The following is a 24,871-nucleotide window of genomic DNA, read 5'->3' as shown; positions in this document are numbered from 1 at the left end:
GTTGTTGTTGTTGTTGTTGAGTAACTTGATGATAAATTGCTTTCCAATAGTAGTCATTGTTGTTGAATGGATTTTGAGCTCCACTTGCCTCGCGGTTTGTGCACTCCCTCTTGAAGTGTCCTTTTTCTCTGCAATGAAAACAAGTAACTTTAGATTTATCAAAACCAAAAGTAGAAACATTTGCATCACGGAAGTCATCTCTTCCTGTGATCTGTTTGAATTTCTCAGCTCTTCTCAACACACTCGCTAAACACCATTTTATATCCATCAATTCCATCTCCTCAGCATCAATTTGAGCGTAATCCTCTTTTGTCAGCATTGGATTCCCGATCCTTCCTGCAACTAGACTACCATATGATTACAGTCCCCAACAAAGACATGTGACTTTTTGCAACTTCTTCTGAGTAATCTTGATCATTCTCAAGATTCAATACAATGTTGCATTGTAACTTCTTGCCATTCTTGGTTGCTGAAATGTTTGGATCAAATTACGGATATGACGAAAAACTGGTTTTGCTGTTTGATCCTTTAGGTGAACCTCCCGATGAACTCTTTGCATTGAATGCAGTCTCAACCTTTGGTGACATGTTGGTTTTATCATTCAACTCTGCTTTGTAATACAGCCCAATATCTTGTTCACCGTCAAAATCTTTCATTCTTGAGATCTTCCTTTGTTCCATCTCCTGAGCTTCAAGCTTTTCAATGCACTTGCTCAGTGTCAGATTTCCAAAATCTTTCTTGTTTCTCAACATCATGAGGTATGTGCCCCAAGTTTCATGTGGCAATGCATCAGCCAGCTTCTCAATCAACTCTTCATTATCTTTTGTGATGCTCACCCTCTTCATGTTGACTAGCAGATTGCAGTATCTTTCAATGATCTGCTTTGTGTTCTTAGTTCTCAAACCACGAAATAGATCAAATTCTTTCTTTAGAAGTGATTTTTTGTTCTTGATCATTTCTTTGCTTCCAACAAATTTTGATTTTAATGCTTTCCAAATTGAATATGTTGTTGCATTGTGTTGCAATAGAACGAAGATATCTTCCTTAACAGCTTGATGCAATAAACTCGTCATCATTTTCTTGTCGTTGTATTTCTTTTTCTCCTCTGCACTAAGATCTTTTATTGCAATAATCTCCTCATCATCAGTCATGGGTCTAACATATTTCGTCTCAACACATTCCCAAGCATCCAAATAGTTTGCTTGAACCCAATTCTCAAATCGTTCTTCCCATCCTTTATACTCCTCGATATTCATGAGCTTTGGCGGTTTTTGCATGGTGCCCGTTTCATTTTCCAACATTGCTTACTGAGTAATGGTAATCGGAGTAGCAAACGCGTTGTAGAATTCCTCTTCCATGTTTCGGTTTTCAAGAACTCACAAGCAGTCAGTTTCAAACGAAATTATTTTTCAAGCGAAAATACCCTATGGTGCCAAATCACCTTTCAAATGAAATATCCTGTTCAAACGGAATACCACTCTGGTGCAAACTTACTAATTCCGTATGAAATTAACCCTCTTACAAAAGAAATATGTAATTCCGTGCGAAATATTCAAACGAAATTCCAATTTGGTGCGAAATTACTAATTTCATGTGGAACTTCCAAACGAAATTACAACCTGAAGCGAAATCACTAATTTCGTGCGAAATTAAACCCTAATTTCGTGCGAAATTATGTTGATGTCATCATCTCGAGCTGAATTTTGTCAAATTGATCAAGTTTTAAGCCGATTTTAATTCTGAAACTTTCAAGGGTTTGTTAAAACACTATTTCGCATATAATGTGTGAAATTCAAAGCATTTTGACCGTGAAAACTTGTTAATTGTGAAAAAGAAGGTGTAGAAAACAGAATTTGCAGCTGAATTGGTATGAACTCCTCCTCCTGAGCTCTGATACCACTTGTAGGATCGTTTTCTGACCCGAACGAGTCGATCAGAAGAGTTTTTGCTTGATATGAAAGGCGGAAACAATCGTATCAAGTTTAATTCAGCTAGATATACACTTTAAACTGTCTTTTGATTGATTTGACAACGCTTTACAGCAAGACGACACTTCGGCAGCAGTTCGGTACTCAAGCCGGAAAGTTACAAATGACAAAGCACTCAAGGTATTTATAGGCTGGTAATTTTGCACGGAATTCCCCAAGCGAAATCAAGGTTCATGCGAAATTAGATTTCGTACGAAATTAACACTTAATTTCGTGCGGAATTACCTATCATGTAATTTCGTGCGAAATTACATTCCAACCCATTTTTGACATATTGCTTGTACTATGTGCCCTGTTCTATCTAAATACATACAAGACTCGATACAAGCCGAAGTCGACAGATGGATGCACCAACAGTTCATCCCTCCAACCTTAAGCTATTGATTAAACTTAGTGCTGGAGAGGTCTTTGGTTAAGTCACGAGTGAGAATCGGGTTGTTAGGTGCGAAGTCAGTGCCTTCGTACGAAGGCAGCGCCTTCGTAGGAAGCTGGGCTTCGCACAGAATAATCCACTTCACAAACATGGTTGTTCTTGGCGTTTAGAGCTGCATTAATGCCTGAATCAGACGTGTTTTCAAGTTCTTTTCAAGCTGGTTTCGACACTACCTCGTTCCACTATTCAGTGAACGAAATACATGCCATTTTAGGTCCGTTTTAAGGTGAAAATCAAGTTTAAACAGGTTTTAAAGAGTTTCAACTTAGGTCTAACACTTGGTGAGTGTGAGATCTTCAGATCTACAACTTGGGAAGCCAAAGCTAAACCAAAATCGCCCATTCAAGTGTAGATCAGTTGTGAATGAAGAAGATTTGATGAAAAAGATGAAGGTTTTGATGAAAACAGAGAAGTTAAGGTAAAAAGATGGAGTTTAAGTGAAAAAGATGAAGTTTTTGGTGAAAACTCTAAAGTTTGGATGAAATCGAAGTGATTCTTGTGGAAAATCGAAGTGGAAAACGTTGTGTAATCACATAAAAACTGTTAAATCTTACTTGAAAATGGTCAGACAACAATTTGGCAGCATTTCGGTATGAACTCAGCAAGTGAGAATGAAAGAGGAGGGCTTGGGTATTTATAGGAGAAGTAGGATCGCACAGAAGACCTTGGTTCGAACCAGCTGCCTTCGTACGAAGGCAGTGCTTTCGTACGAAGCCTGTCGTTTGAAGGTGCTGTGTTGTGCATAAAATCCTCGTTTTCGTGTATAGGATGCTCGTTTGGTACGTTTTGTTGCGTTAATTAGTATTGATACATTAAATATTTTAACGAGAGGTTAAGTATAGCGTTGTGTTGCATTTCTATATGATAAATCGAGTTATGCGAGTAGCGTTTAAGCGTTTCGAGCGAGTAAACAACACATATAAAACACACACAAGTAAAGCTGTGAGTACATTTATGTCTATCACCTCCGTCAATCGTACGTCGTAGCAGAAATGGAACAAGACACGTTTCAAGAATGAAGATTATAGGGAGAAGTCCATCCGGACGGATAGAGTTAGAAAGTTAAATGAAGCCTTCATTAGGCCTTCCCTATAAATACCCCATGTCTTGTTACATTTTAGAACTTTTGCCATTCTCTACTTGGAGCTCTTGGATTCTAGAGAGAGAAAGTAGCAAAGGAGAGATTCAAAGGTGTAAAACATTGTTAGATCTTAATTGAATCTTGATTATATTAGTTCTTGTGTTCGGTCCACACACGTGCACGGATTTCGCACATCGTACGTGTCGTTTCACAATCATTCGGGAGTCAAACACGATCCTACAACGCGTTCACAAGTGGTATCAGAGCGGGAGATCAATTGCACGGATCAAATTTACAAGATTACACGAGATTCCATCAAATTCAGAGTCGATTATTCATCAGATTCATCATTCTTCTACATCTTTTCTTTTTCACATTTTTTGATAAAAAAAATTCAAAATTAACGAGGTTTTCATGGTTAAAAATCGCCAAATTTTTTATATAATATGCGTCAAACATGATTTCATAATCCTACAAAAAATCAGTTCTTAATTCAAAGTTTTGAAAAGGTAATTTGATGATTAATGGTCCGAAAATGTTGAGTTTAGCTTCTGTTGGTTGTTCATCTGGATGGGTTAAGGAGCCATCCGCTCGGATGGAGTATTAAGGTTCATCCAGACCAAAACTTGGGTATTACATCCATCCGAACAACTTAAACCTCCATCCGCTTGGATGGTATAAGCCGATAGTCCATCCGTTCAAAATTATTATCCATCCGGACCAGTTATGAATTCATCGGCAACATATTGTGTTAATCCATTATAGAAATTGAGCGGCCCAATAACTTTTCAGATGGTGCGGTCCAATAACTATCAACTTTGGTCAGATATTGTGTGAATTTATATTGTTAAAAAACTTAGTGAGATATATGGTCCAATAAGAATAATACACAATTAAAGAAAAGTAGATAAAGCATTTAAGCGGGTTGTCGGCCCAAGAAAAAAATACTCATTCAGATAAGTGGGTTTGTTGTTATTGGTCAAATAAAAAAACAAAAGTGAAAAGTTATTGCAGCCCAATTAGCTTTCGATAGTATTCAATTTGTATCAGATTTTCACATGACCTATGTCGGATTAAATAAGACTTTTGGTCCATCAGAAGTTAGTGGTTTCAATGTTCAATAAAATCAATTTGACATATAAGTGATAGTGGCGGTTCACTAATAAAAAGGTAAATCAAATTTAATTGTCAGAGTCATGTGATAATATAAAAGCTCAGCCGACAAAATATTTTGATTCTATCAATATTAAAAGACTCAGACGCATGATTCAATATATCTGACATACATTTAATGAAAAATCTTGTCGATGATATTCAAGTGTTAACAGAGTTGTTGAGTGGAATATAAGGTCCAATCAGGTTGTTATATTTGATTTTAGTCCATCCGTGTTGCAAGTTTTGTTCAAAAAGGAACCCATCCGCTCGATTGGGTATATCTTGTTCATCCGTAAAGAAGTTAATAGCCCATTCAGACCAGTTTCAAAAGTCCATTCGCTGGTATAATTGGTTAGCGGCCCATCCAAAGGTAGTGATTAGTCCATCCGAAAGAATAAGTAAAGCATTCATCCGCTCATTGAACATATAGCCCATCCGCTGAGTTTGTTAACAATTGTCCATCCAAATATAATTGAAAAGTACATCCGCTTGGTTGAAGAGCCAAGGCCCACATCCGCTGAATCAATATCTCATCCGAATCAGTTTTGCATATAACATCCATCCGCTCATGGGTTCATCCGGATGATTATTGGGTTTATTAACATTCTTATTAGCCCATCCGCTCGTATCAAGATATAGTCCATTTGCTTCATAAAGTTCATTCAAGAGATTATTCATTTGTCAAAATCAAGTATTAATAAGGGTCATTGTTTGTGTTAAAAAAAACTTCACTTAAACGTTTGATTTTTTTGTTTCGAGGTAAAAGATCAAAGTGATACACGAAGGAGAAAAACGAGGAATCAAACATCATAGCTGTGATGAAAGAAAGAACGAAAGAAGAGATTCTAAAAGAGAAAACATACAGAGAAAGATGTATTGTTGGTTACAGAATTGAAGAAATGGAGAAAGAGTACGAAGAAGCTAGGAATTATCGAAGATGGGACAAGAAGCGAGAATGTTATATCAACAGCAAAGGAGAACCTCTTGTTCATCCAAGCAAAGTGGTGTATAACGATGTTCTTGCAGTAATCCCTCTATCCGGCGAATACTATTCAAATGTTGCGAAAGATAAAGATTATGTGAAAAAGCTGGATAAAATCATCAGAGATGTCATGACAGCAAGTCTAAGACAGAGAGATGAGGAGAGGATGAAGAAGAATGTTGATGATCTGGTGGATGAATTAAAGAAGGTTGCTGAGGAAGAGAAAGCGGAAGGTGAAAAAGAAGAAGAAGCAGTTGGTGAAGAAGTTGTTACTGAAAAACAGCAGAATGAAGATGATCTGAAGAAGAAAGAAGAAGCTGATGTGAAGTTGAAAAGATCGGTTGAAGAAAGTGATGCTGGTGAAGCTGTTGTAGAGGAACAACAGGAGAAAGAAGTTGACCAGAATCAGACGGCAGAAAAAGCCGAGGTGCCAACCACTGAGGTAAAAACTTCAACTAAATCTTCTGAACTTTTAAATAAAAATGTTGAACAGTGCAAGAAATGCATGGAAACGTGCAGTGCTTGTACTGAAAAAGATGAAAAGTTCAGAACAAGAGACATTGAATTTACTAAAATTGAAAAAGCTTTCAAAGATAAATGTAAAGAGATGTTAGAAAACGAAAAGGTTTTGAAAGATAATGATTAAAAGCTGACACAAAAATGCAAGATTTTAGAAAAAGAAAATGAAAGTTTGAAAGAAAAGTATTCAGCAGTGACAGAAGAGTATTTACAAAAAGAAAATGTTTTTCAAGTAATGAAAAAAAATATGATTCAATAAAACTTGCATATCATATTACAAAAGAATCATATGAAGACGTGAAGAGTCAAATGAAACTTTTTCAATCAAGATTGAAACATTGTTCTGAAACATCTTGTTAGTGCATATGTCTGTCGACTTCGTCTTGTATCGAGTCTTGTAATAGGTTAGAAAGATCAGGGCACGTTGTATGAGAAAACCGGGAAAATATAGGTTGAGGCCATTTCGCACAAAATGGAATATCCATTTCGTACGAAATGACAACTTGCCATTTCGCACGAAATGGTGAAGCCATTTCGTACGAAATGCCATTTCGTGTGTGCTGTTCCGCGTGAAATTGAATGCCTATAAATACCTGCCTTGATCATTTCGTTTGTAACTTTGTGATTCCGGTACCGAGGTGCTGCCGGAGTGTCTCCAGGCTGTAAAACGTTGTTATATCAATAAACAAGACAATTAGAGTGTATATCAAGCTGTTTCAGAGTCGATACGTTTGTTTCCGCCTCTCGTATTGATTAGAACTCTTCTGAACGACTCGTTTTGGTCGTGCAAACGATCCTACAAGTGGTATCAGAGCTCAGGAGGAAGAGTTCTTACCGAATTCAGCTTGTTTTCATCAAAATTCTGTTTTCTACACCTTCTTTTTCAAGTTTTTTCAAAATTAAATAAGATTTTACAGTTAAAATGGGCTAAATTTCACTCATAACACGCGAAACACTGTTTTAACGAATCCTTAAAAGAATTAGACCTAAAATCAACCTAAAACCTGATCAATTTGACAAAAATCTAGCCGAAAGTATGACATCAGCATCATTTCGCACGAATTGAACTATTCATTTCGCACGAAATGATTATTTAGACCTCCATTTCGCTTGAAGTTGCCATCTCACTTGAAATTGGATTTCATTTCGCACGAAATCGACCATTTCGCATCAAGTTGTCTCATTTTGTTTGAAAGTTGTGCCATTTCATACGAAGTCATCCATTTCGCACCAGATCTTCCATTTCGCTTGAAAGACTCCAATTCGTACCAAAGTCATTTCGCTTGAAAGGTTCATTTCTTTTGAAAGTTGAGTTTGAGCAATCCTTCGATACCGAAACATGGAAACCGAGTTTTACAATGCGTTTGCTACAACTCCGGGTACTCTGGTTACCGTTGCTCAGAGTGTAACCATGGAAAATGAAACCAGAACATTACAGAAACCTCCAAAACTGATGGGCATTGAAGAGTATCATAGTTGGAAAGAACGATTCGAGAATTGGGTTCATGCAAATCATCTAAGATCTTGGGAAGTATTGAAGCTAAGTATGCTAGACCACTGTCTGATTTGGGAGTTGCAAAGATTATCTCGGAATTTTTAGACAAAGAGAGAGATAATTACAAAGCAGAAAAAATGATGGTCAGTTTACTTCAACAAGCTGTGAAAGAAGATATTTTCATATGACTTCAACATGATGGTAGTGCTTATTCGATTTGGGATGCACTTCGCAAAAAGTTCAAAGGAAGTGTAGAGATGATCAAGAGTAAAAAATCATTATTGAAGAAAGAATTTGAACTGTTTACAAGTGTGCCAGGTGAAACTACAAAGACTCTCATTGAGAGATATTGTCATCTAATGCGTTCAATGTCTCGATTGGAAATTACTAAAACTCCAGAGGAATGGGTTGAGAAATTGGCTGATGCGTTACCTCAAAAAGAATGGGGTACATACCTCATGATTTTAAAGAATTCCCGGAGAATATAGTAGATTATCGATTGCACAATTCATTGAGAAACTTGATGGACAAGATCTTGAGCAACAAAAGATTGCCATAATGAACAATTCAGGCGGTCAACAAGACATTAAGATGTACTACAAAGGAAATATTCAAAATGTTGAAGCCAGTCCAAAGATCCAAACTGCTTTCAGTGCAGAGAACTCATCTGGATCAGTTAATCAAAGCTCAATCAACACTAGTGGTTTTTCTTCATATCCAAGTGTCAATCCGAGTGTTCAAAGTTCAAACAACAGTAATGGTCATGTGTTAAACTGCAACATCGCGTTGCATCTTCAGAATGGTCAAAATTTCTCTGAAGAAATCACTAAAGGTCATATGGCATTACTAGCTACAGTGTTAGAATCATATGAGGGCTTGGTTGCAGGAAGGATCGGAAATTCCATGTTGACAAAAGAGGATTACGATCAGATTGATGCTGAGGAAATGGACCTTATGGATATTAAATGGTGTTTAGCGAGTGTGTTAAGGAGAGCTGAGAAATTTAAGCTGATTACAGGAAGAGATGACTCTCATGATGCTAATGTTTCTACTTTAGGTTTTGACAAATCTAAAGCTACTTGTTTTCGATGCAGGAAAAAAGGACATTTCAAGAGGGAATGTACCAATCGAGAAGCAGGAGGAGCTCAGAATCCATTCAGGAATAATGATTATTATCGAAAAGTTATATATCAGCAAGTTGCTCAACAACCGTCATCATCAAATACTAATCAGATTGAAGATGGAAAGAAGAAAGCTTATCTGGTTAATCATGATGATGAAAAAATGGCAGAAGGTTTTAGCTGGGACAAATACATTCCGGCTGATTCCAAGTTTGGAGCATTCATTGCACAAATTATTCAAGAGCCAGATCTGATGAAAGAATGGATGGATGTGTTTGCAGTTGATGAGAAAAGCCAAGATGAAGAGTCTGTTTCATCAAATGACAGTTCAGAACAGACACAAGTGTTTGATCAATCATCACTTGATAGTAGTGATGATGAAGAAGAAATTAGACAAATAAACATTGGTAAAACTCATTTATCTGTTGAAAGTTTCAAATTTTATTTTGTAGATAAATTGGAGAAGCTAAAGGTAAGACGAGCAGCAAAAGAAAAGAAAGAGGTAAATGCGAGAATGTTGCTCAGGAAAAGAAGTCTGAACAGAGTGAAGATGTTAAAACTGTTGAAAAGATAGTCGAAGTTGAAAAGATTATTGAAGCTGAAAAAATCGTTGAGATCACGAAACCTTGTCTAAAATGTTTGGAACCATGCAAACATTGTGAAGAAAAAGATAAGAAGTATAGTGAACTCGATAAGATGAAAGAAAAATTGTTGTTTGATGCCAAGTATGTGAAAGAGTCATATGATGTGTTGAACAGAACGGTTAACAGTTTGCAAAAGACAAACTCAGAAAGGGAAGATGCTTTAACAATGATGAATGCAGTGATGATGTCCAAGCAGAAGACTATCAATCACTATATTGAAGAGTGTGCAAAGTTGAAGCAGTAGTTAGAGACAGAAAAGATAGAAAATGAAAGAATCAGACGATTGCTGCAAAGTTATTCAAGTTCTGATTATTTGATTGATAGAATTTTTCCAACTGTTGCAGGTTTTGAAGCATTTCAAGATGACAAGTCAAAAGAGAAGGATACTGGTAAGAAACAAAGTGTCAGTTATAACAAGTGTCCGCCTCCGATCTGGGAAGGTTATTCTCCCAGAAAACCAAATGAGGAACAAGTCAAAAGGGCAGTCAATATAAAGTTAAAATCCGAAACAACTGATGATTTACCAGACAACATTGATGTTACCTTCACATCGTCTGACACTGATCATGAGTCTGAGTTAATAAAGAAAGTGGTCGATCAGGTGTTGGATAAGGATGAGGAGTCAGAGTCAAAGTCTAAGTCAGAAACTTCGAGTTCGTCGGTCAACAGTTCAAAACCATCTGTCAAAAGGGTGTACAATAAAGAATTTCTGTTATTAAAAAATAATTTGAATGAAGAATCAATCAAAGTGGCATATACTTTGAATGATTCAGACAAATTATATTCTGATAAGGAATTTCCAATAAGAGGTGTTAAATCCGAAATGATCAACAAGGTTTTTAAACTAACAGAAATTAATATTTCTGAAATAAAAGATCTAAATTTTGCTAAAAAGCCTAAACCTTACACCTTAAGAGTTCAACAAAGGTTAAACAAGAAAAAGGGTTACAGTTCTGGTTCAGGTTATCGAAAGAAACCAAACCATAACAGTAATTTCAAAAAGAAGGGATTGGGTTTTATTCCACCAGAAAATTATAAAAATGAGAAAATTTATAATTCAAAAACTCAATTTGTTTCAGGGTCAAGTTCTGAAGAAGAGAAGAAAAACTCATTCTGGAAGTAGTCGAACAAAGCATTTCTTGCAGAAAAACAAAAGTTTGAAAGGAATTGAGCTAATCAGAAAAGGGAGACAAGAACCTGTTACCGATGCCAAGAAGTTGGTCACATTGCCTGGAATTGTCCAAAGGCAACCAACACAAAACAGGAAGTTGTTTCTAAACTCACAGAAAAAGTTGTTGATAAAACCGAACCACCAATTGAAAAATTCAAAGTTTTTAAAAACTCAACATATGAAGTTGGTGAATGTTCGAGAAAGTTTTAAAAAAGAAGGGTGAATCTTAACAACCAAACATGGGTTGCTAAGAAATAAGATGTGAAATCTGGCAATGAATCTGACTCGTCAAAGTCAGAGGAGCCACATGTTGAGGTTAAAAGTGATAATTCAGTGCCGCCAATGGATGATGTCAATTTTCCACCATTGCGGGCTGAAAATTTAAAATCAAAGGTTGGAAAAGTTGAGATTTCGAATCAATTCTATTCTGAAAAGAAAGAATTTGATGTCGAAAAAGTGTTTAATGGCAAAGTGAAACATATTTTTCGAAAAATGGTCGAGGGTAAGACCAAAGGGGTAAAAGATTTTTATGAAGAAAAAAGAAATGTTCAAACCCCAAGTGAAACTGAAAAGGTCACACCCAAAGCTGGTCAGGCTTTGGTGTCTGTATTCCATATGTAAAATCCTGACTTGCCGGAGCTCAAAGTCGGTAATCGTGGAGTAGGAATCGGCATTTTTCTTGTAAAACTTAAAATTGTCATATTTTTATAAGTGTTCCTACATGTGGTTAATCAAGGTCATTAAGTTGAACTTGATTTACCTCTCATCCAAGTGGTTGAAAGAACAATGTGATGAAACCCCTAACCTACAAGTGGTGTGTGTAAAATCAACAAAACTAATTTTCCAGAAAAAACCATTTTGATTAAAATAAACTTAAGTGTTTTGAAATCATAATGGGAAAATAATTTGTTGTCAGGGGGAGTTCTGATTGTTTACGCCAAGTGGATAGAGAATTGAAGCATTTCACATTGGTTTGTCAAATTTTCTTTACATGGTTTTGAATTTTAGGGGGAGTAAGAAATTTCAGAAAATCCAAAAACATTAGAAAATTTGAAAAAAAAATCCAAAAACTTGATAAAATCTAAAATATAAAAAACAATGGAAAAATCAAAAATGAGTTTTGTTGTGAAAAAGAGGAAATGATAGTACATCAGTGGATAATCACAACACGCTAAAGAATTGGAAAGTCAAAGGTAATAAACGATCTCACTGACGATATGCCAGTAGGTTTTTATACATTCAGTAGATTGTTTTCGAAATATAAACCTAAATATCAAACTTGTTTATTTCGTGGGGAACATATCTCGAATATATGGGTAACCCCTGAAATCTTGTGTGAAAGACTTTCTATTTCTGACATACTAGGTCTTTGTGTGTGATGATATCTGGGGTATTATACCTGGACTTCTGATTTTGCAGGAGCAATAGCCTAGTCCTCGTATAATGCTTTGCACAACTTTATTCTTTAAAGCCCACCCTCAGCATAAAAAATGATGAAACATTGAAAAATGCTAATCATGTGCTGTTGAAGAAAAGATCCCCCAAACGGGACACACCGAAAGACGAGCCATCATCTCTTTGTCTGAACGGAAGTTCTAACGTGAGCTCTCATGGTCTCACATTACCCGTTTACAGATATCATTAGTGTACATTCACCTGTAAGACTGAATATAGAAGTCTGGATACGGGAGTATTTTCTGCGGTGGGACACGCGAATAAGTTTAAGTGCTTAAAACACTAAATTCGTATCTCGAAACAGTTGAACTTTGTGTGAAAATTTAAGTGGATCAGTATACTGACAATCTAAGTGAATCGTTTAGAACTTAAAATGTTTAAAGCTTAATGGTGTTAGTGATTTGTCTCATAAACTGATATGATCCTCTTACACAAACTCACAAAAATATTGTTTGTAAATATTTCTTTAATGCTTTTCAAAATCCAAGAAGATTTTAAGTGTGTTTTTAGCATAAAATATTGAAATATCAAAAAGATTTTATTTCATCTTATTTTCGACAACTGATGTTGAAAAGATGATTTTCAAAATTCCGAGTGCTAAACATGATGAACAGGTTTGGGTGAGTTTGTTTGAGATGAAAAGCAAAGTTAAAAAGTTGAGATAATTTGTGAAATGTCATATTATAACAAATGATGTTTTGAGTTTGTTTATACAAGTGGTAAGCAGAGAATAAATTTGTCAAATTTTAAATTTGTGAAATTTATTGTGAGATAGAGATTTGTGCAGGTCCCCGTGTCTAAACCTGAGCAGAGTGTGAGACAGGTCACGATCTTGGAACAAGAGCTAAGTCAGATTGCGATCCCGGAACAACTTAAGGGGGAGTCTGCTAGCAAAAGGGGAGTCTGAAGATGTTGAGTCAAAATGGAGAATGATGTTATCAATTGAGCCGTCGTTATTTTGTATATTTATTATTTGTATGATGTAGCGTGATGATAGTTAGTATACTTGTGCATTTTAGCGAGTTTAGTAGGTTTTCCAAGCAAGAGGCGGCTTGCTTGGAGGACAAGGCTCAAGGGTGTATAAATAGGGAACTACACCTTATTTGTTAGGTGTGCATTTGTGAGCCACCACCCCGGGGAGCTCACCCGGGGTGGATCATTATCCTTTGTATTGTTCTTATCCAATCAATGAAACTTCTATGTTACAATTATTAAAATTTCTATCTTTCTTGTTTATTATCGATTGTTTATGGCTCGAATCACCCGTCTCACTACTTTCACCGAACCGAAACTGAAATCGGATCGTTACGGACCTACAAAAGATAGTAGGGCCAGTTTCGAATCCTGATGGTCATGCCAGCTGCTAATGTTGAAGAGTTTGAAGTCTAGTAGATCAACATCCAAGGGAGAGATTAGTTGCTGATGCTGAAGAACTTATGGAATCAGGAGATCTGATCAAGAGAAGATAGAAACAGATTGAGATTTTGAAAGAAAGAGAAAGAAGATAGAGATAGAGATTGAGGATGCTTACATTGTCAGATACTTCGGAGAGAACAAGAAGACTGATAAAGACTGAACACGTGGAAGACTCGACACTGAAGACTTCGTTAACATCCAAGGGGGAGTCTGTTAGTGCATATGTCTGTCGACTTCGTCTTCTATCGAGTCTTGTAATAGGTTTTGAAGATTAGGGCATGTTGTACGAGAAAACCGGGAAAATATAGGTTGAGGCCATTTCGCATGAAATGGAATATCCATTTCGTACGAAATGACAACTTGCCATTTCGCATGAAATGGTGAAGCCATTTCGTACGAAATGCCATTTCGTACGAAATGCCATTTCGTGTGAGCTGTTCCGCGCGAAATGGAATGCCTATAAATACCTGCCTTGATCATTTCATTTGTAACTTTGTGATTCCGGTACCAAGGTGCTGCCGAAGTGTCTCAAGGCTGTAAAACGCTGTTATATCAATAAACAAGACAATTAGAGTGTATATCAAGCTGTTTCAGAGTTTATACGTTTGTTTCCGCCTCTCGTATTGATTAGAACTCTTCTAAACGACTCGTTTTGGTCGTGCAAACGATCCTACACATCTGATACGCTTAAGCGACAGTATGAAATAAACAACAAGATGTAAATTCTTATACTGAAGATGTTGCTAAGCTGAAATGTAAAATAGCTGATTTAGAACAAGATAATAAGAAGTTGCATAGTTATCACGCTTCATCATATGTTCTTGAACGTATTTTCAATTTAAAACTGGATAATAAAGATTCTGAAAAAAAAACAAGAATGGAATTGGCTCAGAATATCATCAGGTTCCACCACCGTTTGAGGAAAAATTCACATTCTATGATGACGAGAAGGTGGAAAATGCTTTCAACATGGTCGTTCAATTGCCAGATAATATTGACGTAACCTATTCCAAATCTGATGATTCTAGTGATTCAGAGGTGGTAGGTAAGGTCATTGGAAGTGTTTTACAAGATGATTCTTCCAAAATAGATAAGTCCGAGTCACAAGATGAAAATGAGGGAAGTTTTCATGAAGGTTATCTGAAAAATTCAAAATCTGAGAAAAATGCGAATGATGATTCAAAAGGATTGGCTTATACCATGATTGGATCGGACAAATTGTTCTCAGATATTGAATTCCCGATTCAAAGTGTGATTTTGGAAAAGATTGATAAAGTTTTCAAATTGGTAGAAACTGAAAAATCTGAAATTTCAAAATTTGTTGGAACGAGCAAAAAACTTCTTATAACAAACCTAGTTACAAAAAGAAAAACATGAAGGCTGGGTTGGGTTATAAGAAGAAACAAAATCAAAATAAAAAGGTTGATAAACAAAATTATCAAAAGAAAATGAATTTTGTTCATGAGAAAAGTTCAGAAGAAGAGAAAGAACTCAAATTTAGACGACAATCTAATGAAGAGTTCTATGCTCAAAAGAAACAGCAACAACAGGCTAAAGATGTTTCAAAGAAAACATGCTTTAAATGTAATAAAATTGGACATGTTGGTCGTAAGTGTCCAAAACCAAAGCCTGTTGATGTTGGGAAACAGAAATCTGAGGATGTGAAACAAAGGTCAACCAGGTTTGATTCAAAACAAATTTGGAGGTACAACACAAACAAGTTTGTTTCAAATCAAACATGGAAATCAAACTCAATTAGGTTTGATTCATAACAAACCTGGAATTCTCACAAACCCAGATTCAGAACAACACAAAGTTGGCGAACATCGGTTGATATGACCAAACCGCATCTGTTTTGGAAAACCGAAGCTAATTTGCGAAAACAAAATGTTCAAAATGATTCACATTTTTACAAAAGAACTGTTTCAAAAGGACAAACCTGGGTGGTTAAGAAACAATCTATTTCTGAACCAGAAAACTGACTCAACCAAAACGGTTGAAATTAAAGATGAAAAGTTGTTTGTACCAAACGACAAAAAATTTCGGAAATTAAATGAAGCATATTGTGTTGAAATGCCTAAGATCAAAAGACCTGGGCTGAATTGTTCAAGTAATTGAGTAGTGTGAATGTGCAGGTGCTCAAGAAAACAGATGATTGTCAAGATGAACATGAGAGCAGCCTGGCACAATTGGAGGCTGCTAATTCCTGCGTTTAAAATCAGGGAGTTTGGTTCTTTTTGTACATAAATAAACCATATTTCAAAAATCCTAAAAGTTTGAAAAATTTAAAAACCAAAAATATGTTTTTTATTTTATCAAAAATTAAAAAATAAAAAAAAATATATGTTTGTTTTAAATTTTGTCAAAAATAAAAAAATTTACAAAAAGATGTTTTAATTGATATGCCGAAACCCTCACGGCTGAACAAACATGATTAATTTTACAAGATTGAAAAACGGTTTTCAAACTGTCAAATATCAATGTGTTGTAAATCATGGGGGTACTTACTGCTTCACATGTTATATTTTCTGCAAAACAAAGCATGAGACACAGAAAATGGATGGCGAGACAAAGCTATCTACATCGGTTTGTCATATTTTCTTAAATGTTTTGAATTTTAGGGGGAGTAAGAATTTCAGAAAATACAAAAACATTAGAAAATTTGCAAAAGCCAAAAACAATAGAAAATTCAAAAAGAGTTTTTGTGTAAAAAGAGGAAATGATAGTACATCAGTAGACAATTACAGTACGCTAAAGAAATGGAAAGTTAAAATGTGATAAACGGTCTCACTGATGATATGCCTGTAGGTTTTTACACATTTAGTAGATTGTTTTCGAGATATAAACCTAAATATCAATATCTTTTTTTTGGGTAAAGGGTTACCCCGTTGAATTTTATAATAATACCAAACCAAACAAAACAAGTGAGGAAGAGAGTCTTCCTCAGTTGTCATGTATGACACACCATACATGAAAAACCAGTTCAAACTACCCTAAACAAAATAGCCACAACGAAAACCACAGCTCATAAAGCCGAAAATACAAACGAAAAAAATACTAACTAGCCACAATCATCATCTTCAATCAGCAAACCCCTTGGAAGCTTCCAATCATGAAGAATCGAGTGAACTTGGACCGAGGCTTTAAATCTACACGTGTGAAGTTTCAATCGCACCGTAGTAAGAATCACCTCAACTAACTTTTCCGGAGACCGTGTCTTATTCGAAAACAACCGAGCATTTCTCTCTTGCCAAACAAAGTAAGCTGCCGCGGCCACCACAAGCTTCGAAATAACATGCTGAGCCATTTTGGATGCAGCGATCCCCACCAAATGATCATAAATAGCGTTCCATTGTTCCGGAATATTAGCCATTCTAGCTCTATCTTTAACACCACTCCAAACTTTGGATGCAAAATTACACTCAAAGAACAAGTGTTCGTGAGAATCTGGACCTGTCATACACAAAGAACAGCAAAGAAGATCGAAATTAGTGTTGCCCGTCACCGACCACTTAGCCATAACATCATGTGTCTTCAATCTTCTATTCACAAGGAGCCACATAAAGAACGAGTGGCGAGGAATCGCTTGAGGAAACCACACCACCTTACCCCATGAGACATCATTTTGAGCATGTCGTACATCATCCCATACTGTCGCTGTACTGAACTCTACCTCTGTACCCAATCGAGAATGCCTAACTAGCTTATCATGCATGAATTCAGTCAAAGTAATCGGCCTCATATTTAGTAGGGAAGGAAATCTTGAACTCCAAGCACTCGGCCACATCCACTCACCGTCAATATAAACCTCCGCAACCTTAGTATTTAGAGTGAGCCCCGCATTAGCAATCAAACTTGGCATGATAATATTGTTAAGAGGACAAACATCATCCCATTTATCATACAACACATCCGTGCACCTGCCGTCGCCCAGCTTAGTCCACACATGATTCCTAACACTGTGTCGAAGAGATAGTAATTTCCTCCATGTCCACGGAACATTATTTTTTAACGGAACATCCCAAAAGCTCCTCCCACAGATACGGTAGGAATGGATCCATTTAACCCATAAGGATTCTCGATGGGTTATAAGGCTCCATATATGATTAGTCATAAGCGCATTATTCATATCGGCCACTCTTCTAATCCCCAAACCCCCTTCACTCCTCGGCAGAGAAACCCGGTTCCAGTTGACCTTCACTTTCCCTTTAATATTATTCCCTTGAGCCCATAAATATCAATATCTTACTTATCTCATGGGGAACATCTCTCGGATATATGGGTAACCCCCGAAATCTTGTTTGAGAGATCGAAAGATTCTGAGATACTAGGTATTTATACTGTTTGATAGCTGGGGTATTATACCTGGTCTTCTAATATTGCGGAAGCAATAGCCTAGACTTCGTATAATACTTTACACGCTTAAAGCTTACCCTCTGCATAAAAATTGAAAAATATCGAAAGATATGAATCAAGTGCAGTTGTAAAGAAGATCCCCAAGGGGGACACACCTAAAGTCGAGCCTTTATCTCTTTGACTGAATGTTAGTTCATACCTGAGCTCTCAAGGTCTCGCACTAACCCAGAGTACAGATATCACTATGGTATATTCACCTGTAAGACTGAATCTAGGGAATCTTGATACAGGAGTATATTCTGAGGTGGGACACGCGAATAAGTTTATGTCCTTAAAACACTAATCACGTATCTCGAATCATTTGAACTTTGTGTGAAAATTTAAGTGGATAAGTATATTAACAATCTAAGTGAATCGTTTAGAACTTAAAGTGTTTATAGCTCAACGGTGCTAGTGACTTGTCATAAACTGATATGATCCCCTGACGCGAACTCAAACAAAAATATTGTCTGTAAATATTTGTTTACTGCTTTATGTTTCAGAAAAATACAAAAAGATTTTGTTTCAACTTTAGTTTCGACAACCGATGTCTGAGAGTTGAGTTTCAAAATCTAATTGTGCTGAACGTGTTTCTAAAAATAAACAAGTTCATTAATTTGGAACTTGAAGTTTTAAATTGAAAATTTTAAAAAACAGTTTGTGAAATCTCCAAGGTCATTAATTTGGACTTGGAAGATTATTTGTGAGGTTTTGGATTATTAAAACTGTCAAATTCATAAAGTCATTTGATGGGGGGGGGGGGCGGGGAGAGCCAAGTTATTCCTGGAAATTACATATTGTTATATTTGTGATTAGAGCCAGGTTCACAAGTTTGAATCTTAAATTGTCGTATTTCTTATAAAAGTTTGAGATGCTGCAGATGTTAAGCCAAATTACGATCCCGATAGTTGAAGCTAAGGGGGAGTCTGAAGACGAGCTCATCGCAAGGGGGAGCTTGTAACTGAAGAACCGGGTGTCGATCCTAAAGCATGGAAGCTTTACGAAAGGGGGAGCCTGAAGATAGAGTAAACCGAAAAAGGAAGCAAATTCAGAACGCAGAATCAAGAAAAGCTTGAAGAGGGAGTCTGTGGTTTCTAAAGATGTCAAAGCTTCGTAAAGACACAAAGAGAGAGAAAAGACAGAAGCTACCAGATTGACTGCGTTAATATCCAAGGGGGAGTCTGTGAGTGCATTTATTTCTATCACCTCCGTCAATCGTACGTCGTAGAAGAAATGGAACAAGGCACGTTTCAAGAATGAAGATTATAGGGAGAAGTCCATCCGGACGGATGGTGGTGAGCCCATCCGGACGGATGGAATTAGAAAGTTAAATGAAGCCTTCATTAGGCCTTCCCTGTAAATACCCCATGTCTTGTTACATTTTAGAACTTTTGCCATTCTCTACTTGGAGCTCTTGGATTCTAGAGAGAGAAAGTAGCAAAGGAGAGATTCAAAGTTGTAAAACATTGTTAGATCTTAATTGAATCTTGATTATATTAATTCTTGTGTTCGATCCAAACACGTGCATGGATTCCGCACGTCATACATGTCGTTTCGCAATCGTTCGGGAGTCAAACACGATCCTACAACGCGTTCACAAAGGCATATAAAAACATACAGCATAACATCACTACTACTAATAGCGTTTGCGATTTAGCATTTTTAATCATGGTAAGCGAACGCGGTGGCGTATGGTAACCAAACGAACACACTCGGCAATTTAAATAGCACAATTCTCTGTAATTTGTTTTGCGTTAGCGTTAAGCATTGCGATAATAAAGCGTTTAAGCGTGTAGCTGTGCTGTGTGATGAAAATGTATTTAGTATAACATAGACCTTTATTATATCTAATCTCAAAGTAAGAGATGGTTACAATTCAAAGCAAAAGCAAGCAGAAACAATATGTAAAGTCGGGTTGTTATAGTTACCCCTACATTAGAGAATTTCGTCCCGAAATTAAGGAGCAGACGTAACAAAGAGCTACGGATATTTAGCTTTCATATCACTTTCGAGTTCCCAAGTGAACTCGGTGTCGCGTTTGCCTTCCCAGCAAACCTTCACTATGCGAATGCGAGAGCGTCGAAGTTTTTTAGTCTCTCGATCCATGATTTCTACTGGCTTTTCCACAAAGTGCAGAGTCTCGTTTACTTGTAGGTCTTCGAGAGGTACAAGAAGATCTTCAGCTAGACACTTCTTGAGGTTTGAGACGTGGAAAGTTGGGTGTACGTTGTTAAGTTCAACTGGTAATTCGAGTCGGTAGGCCACTTTGCTAATTCTTTCCAGAATTTTAAAGGGACTCACGTATCGTGGCGCTAGTTTCCCTTTCTTGCCGAATCAGATCACCCCCTTCCAAGGTGAAACCTTTAGGAGTACGTGATCACCAACTTCGAACTCTAGGGGCTTGCGGCGTTTATCAGCGTAGCTCTTTTGACGACTCCAAGCTTTCAAGAGATTGTCTCGTATCTTGAGAATCTTGTCTATCGTTTCTTGCAGTAACTCGGGACCGGTGATTTGTGCGTCTCCGATCTCGTGCCATACAACAGGCGATCAACATTTTCTACCATATAATGCCTCAAAGGATGCCATTTGAATACTAGCGTGATAACTATTATTGTATGAGAATTCTACTAAAGGTAAATGTGAATCCCAATTACCACCAAAATCTATAACGCACGAACGAAGCATGTCTTCGAGGGTGCGGATCGTGCGCTCAGTCTGACCGTCGGTCTGGGGATGAAATGCGGTACTGAGATTAAGAGTTGTACCAAGAGCGGATTGGAATGTCTCCCAGAGACGTGAGGTGAATCTCCCATCATGGTCAGAAATGATGTCATGAGGCGTCCCATGTCGACTAATGACTTCGTCGGTATAGATTCGTGCTAATCGTTCTACCTTAAAGTCTTCTCGTATCGGAATGAAATGAGCGGATTTCGTAAGACGATCAACGATAACCCAAATGCTATCGTGACCAGAAGGCGTACGAGGGAGTTTCGTAATAAAATCCATGGCGATACTCTCCCATTTCCACATTGGGATCTCGGGTTGTTCGAGTAAGCCAGAGGGTCGTTGATGTCCGGCCTTTACTTTCGAACAAGTTAGGCATTTTGAAACGTAGAGAGCGATATACTTTTTCATGCCCGGCCACCAATACCTGGAACGGAGGTCCTGGTACATCTTGTCGGCACCGGAGTGAATGGAATATCAGGATTTGTGAGCTTCAGTCAGCAATATCTCTCGGAGATTATGACGATTAGGAATCCAAATGCGTTCAAGATAGTAAAAGATACCGTTCGTTTTGGTGACAAGCTGAGTTTCAGCACCACACTTCATTTCCTCTTTCAACGTATTCTCAATGACGCGTAAATGTTGTGCGTCGCGAATTAGAGCTTCGAGATTACTCTGGGCTTGAACGTCACGAATACTATACACAAAGCTTCATCGACTGAGGGCATCGGCTACGACGTTTGCCTTGCCTGGATGGTAGCGTATCTCGCAATCATAGTCGTTGAGAAGTTCAACCCATCGGCGTTGGCGCATGTTCAGTTCTTTCTAGTTCAAGATGTGTTGTAGGCTCTTGTGGTCGGTGAACACCATACACTTTGTACCATAAAGGTAGTGTCGCCATATCTTTAATGCAAAAACAACTGCACCGAGTTCGAGCTCGTGGGTAGTGTAGTTCTTCTCGTTGACCTTGAGTTGTCGAGAAGTATACGCGATAACCTTGTCTCGTTGCATAAGAACACAACCAAGACCTAGGTTAGAGGCATCGCAATAAACAACGAAATCATCATTTCCGTCGGGAAGTGTAAGGACAGGAGCGTTGCAAAGCATGTGCTTGAGAGTTTGAAAGGCTTCTTCCTGTTTGGAACCCCAAACAAAAGGCTTGTCCTTCTGAGTTAGAGCGGTGAGAGGTACGGTGATTTTAGAAAAGTCGGTGATGAATCGACGGTAATAGCCCGCCAATCCGAGAAAAGAATGGACTTCGGATGGGTTCTTTGGCGTGATCCAACTCTTCACTGTTTCAATTTTTGCGGGGTCGACGTGAATTCCTTGACTGTTAACGATGTGACCGAGAAATTGAACCTCCTCGAGCCAAAATTCACACTTGGAGGTGGCAAAGAGGCGATTTCCTTGGAGAAGCTCGAGAACTAAACGAAGATGTTGCGCATGTTCGGATCTCGACTTCGAGTAGATAAGGATATCATCGATAAACATAATAACGAAGTGATCTAGAAAGGGTTTGCACACACGGTTCATCAAGTCCATGAAGACCGCGGGTGCGTTTGTGAGACTAAAAGGCATGACCACGAATTCATAATGGCCATAATGGGTGCGGAATGCAGTTTTCGGAATGTCTTGCTCTTGTATACGCAACTGATGATAGCCGGAACGTAGATCGATCTTTGAGAAACACGTAGCACCTTGTAGGTGATCAAATAAATCGTCGATTCGGGGTAGAGGGTAGCGATTCTTGATGGTAAGCTTGTTGAGTTCCCTATAATCGATGCACATTTGGAATGATCCATCCTTCTTTTTCACAAAAAAAGGACAGGTGCGCCCCACGGTAATGTGCTAGGGTATATGAAGACTTTATCAAGCAATTCCTGGAGTTGACTAGAAAGTTCACGCATTTCGGACGGTGCAAGACGATAAGGAGCTTTTGCAACAGGGTTAGCACTAGGGATAAGGTTGATACGAAAATCGATATCACGAGTACGGGGTAGACCGGGTAAATCGTCGGGAAAGACGTTAGGAAAATCACGAACCACAAGTACTTCCTTCATCGTCTTCTTTTCCTCCTCCGCTACTACAATGTGAACCAAGAAAGCGGTGTACTCCTTGCATAAGTACTTACTTGCTTGGATGCACGACATAAGCTTCAATTCTTTCGAGAGTACTTCACCGTAGACACAAAGCAGAGCCCCATTTAAAAGAAAGAAACAAATCATCTTTTCGAAACAAACAACTTCGGCACGATTTTCACGAAGAAAATCCATGCCTACTATGACGTCGAAACTACCAAGCTGCATAGGAATGAGATCGATTGGGAAGATGTGATTGTTGAGTTCGAGAGTACAATCACGGAGAACAAAGCTGACGGTGACGGTTCTTCCGGTGGCAACTTCTACGTCGAAAGTCGTTGGGAGGTTAGCGCGTTTACGTTTTAGAATTTTTTCAAATTCAAACGATACAAAACAGTTATCGACTCCAGTATCAAACAAGCATGAAGCATAAATACCGTTAACAAGGAACGTACCATTGACAACATTGTTGTCAGTCTGAGCCTGGCGGACGTTGATATTGAAGGTTCTTCCGTGGGCTGCTTGCTGTGGCTGCTGTTGCTGCTGCTGCTGTGGTTGTTGTTGCTGTGGTGGTGGTTATTGCTACGACTCTTGTTTCACAACACGCTGAGGGCAGACGTTTGCAAAGTGATATGGGTCACCACAAGTGTAGCAAGCTCGTGCGTGAACAGCGGGTGCAAGAGCTGCTTGGTTAACCTGAGGAGCAAGAGGCTGAGTGGGTGGTGCAGGAAGAGCTTGAGGAGCTTGCTGGCGAGAGCCTGAGCGACAGTAGGCGGTGTAGTGCCCATAGACGTTGCAATTAACACATAAACGACAGTTCACCCCTGTTAGATGATGATAGGTGCATGTATGGCACAGAGGGTGAACACCAGTGTACGTACGCTTAGCCGGTGGTGTGTTGGTTGTAGCAATTTGACGAGTCTGGTTGTTGGGCGGTGCTGTGACTACTGCATTGTTCTTGCTGTTGTTGTTGTTCCTTCGCTTGCTGTTACACCCCAAAAACGTCGCAGCGGAATATTAAACGTATTGGAGACGTAAGTTGGTGCTCATTTATATCTTGTCGAGCGATGGATTTTATTGTTAGACATATCAGTTTATTTTAAACATAAGTGTTTAAACGTTACGTTTTAAGACACGACGCAACTACATAGTTAAGATGTCTTTGATCCTCGCGGATCTTATTACAAAAGTCCCAGAAAGTTTAAAAGTTGTCCAACATATTTAAACAAAACAACATGCATCATCAAACACACGATACGCCATGATTTCCCAAAGCCGAATTCAAGTACTTGTAGAACACGTTAAAATCAAGTGTCAACACAAAGGAAGGTGAGTTCACTTATTTGTTTACTAACAAATTTTATTCCAAGGATAACTTTCTGATTAGGTGTTTATTTAAAAACATCCATTTAATTCAAAGAAAGTCCATTTTACTTTCTTAATAAAATCCATGGGCCTTCCGTCGGTTCATTACTCCGACAACAGTAATACTGCCCAGGTTTTGTATATTAATTTGTTGCATCAATTTTCAGACTCGTGTGTTAGCTAGACGATACGAACTATATATTAACCATGCAGGGATAATCAATGCTAGAAAATAAACAGAATAATAATTCGTCATTTGACATTGACACGGGGCGACCTGTCACGACGGGGTTGTCAACCCGATAGATCTACCAACAATTCCTCGCGTACATTACTTAACTGATTAAACGACATCATGGGCGCAGGGTTCTTTCTCGAAGAACAATATGATGTCTGCCTCACGTACAATATATATATCCTACTAATATGACAATTTAATATACTACGATTTACGAATTTCCTGTCACTCAAATGTTGAGACTCAGTCCGGAATTCATCCCCAATTCGTACGGTCTCGTTTCACTTAAGAAATCCTGCACATATAATATTCATTCATCAAAAACGTTTTACTTCGAAACGTATAACTTATCAAATTCATATATTTCCAGCGAAAATATATATTTTATATTAAAAGGTATGTTTTATTTCGAAAATATTATTAAACCCTTTTAACGACGTGTTACACCCCCAAAATATATACAAAACAGTAAAAAGAGGGGTTTAGTGACACTCACCTTTGGGTGCGTATTTTAATATCGCAATCCCAGAGATTGATTTTTTATATACGTCCTAATATAGGAACAATTCTAAATCAATATATATGTATATAACACAAAAATCGTAAGTTTC

General features: G+C 37.8%; 1 protein-coding gene across 1 annotated transcript; it reads left to right on the top strand.

Annotated features, from left to right (window-relative positions):
* The first annotated feature begins 5,475 nt into the window (after positions 1-5,475).
* On the top strand, positions 5,476-10,541 carry LOC110906666. Its single transcript, XM_022151771.1, has 6 exons — positions 5,476-6,081; positions 7,893-8,100; positions 8,186-8,328; positions 8,848-9,142; positions 9,763-9,807; positions 10,498-10,541. The coding sequence occupies exons 1-6, from the start codon at positions 5,476-5,478 to the stop codon at positions 10,539-10,541; spliced, it is 1,341 nt and encodes a 446-aa protein (XP_022007463.1).
* Positions 10,542-24,871: the final 14,330 nt, after the last annotated feature.

Source organism: Helianthus annuus, chromosome 14 (assembly GCF_002127325.2).
Source record: "Helianthus annuus cultivar XRQ/B chromosome 14, HanXRQr2.0-SUNRISE, whole genome shotgun sequence".
NCBI classification, from domain to species: domain Eukaryota; kingdom Viridiplantae; phylum Streptophyta; class Magnoliopsida; order Asterales; family Asteraceae; genus Helianthus; species Helianthus annuus.
Note: the sequence above shows the minus strand (reverse complement) of the source record. Positions and strands in the feature narration are given on the sequence as shown.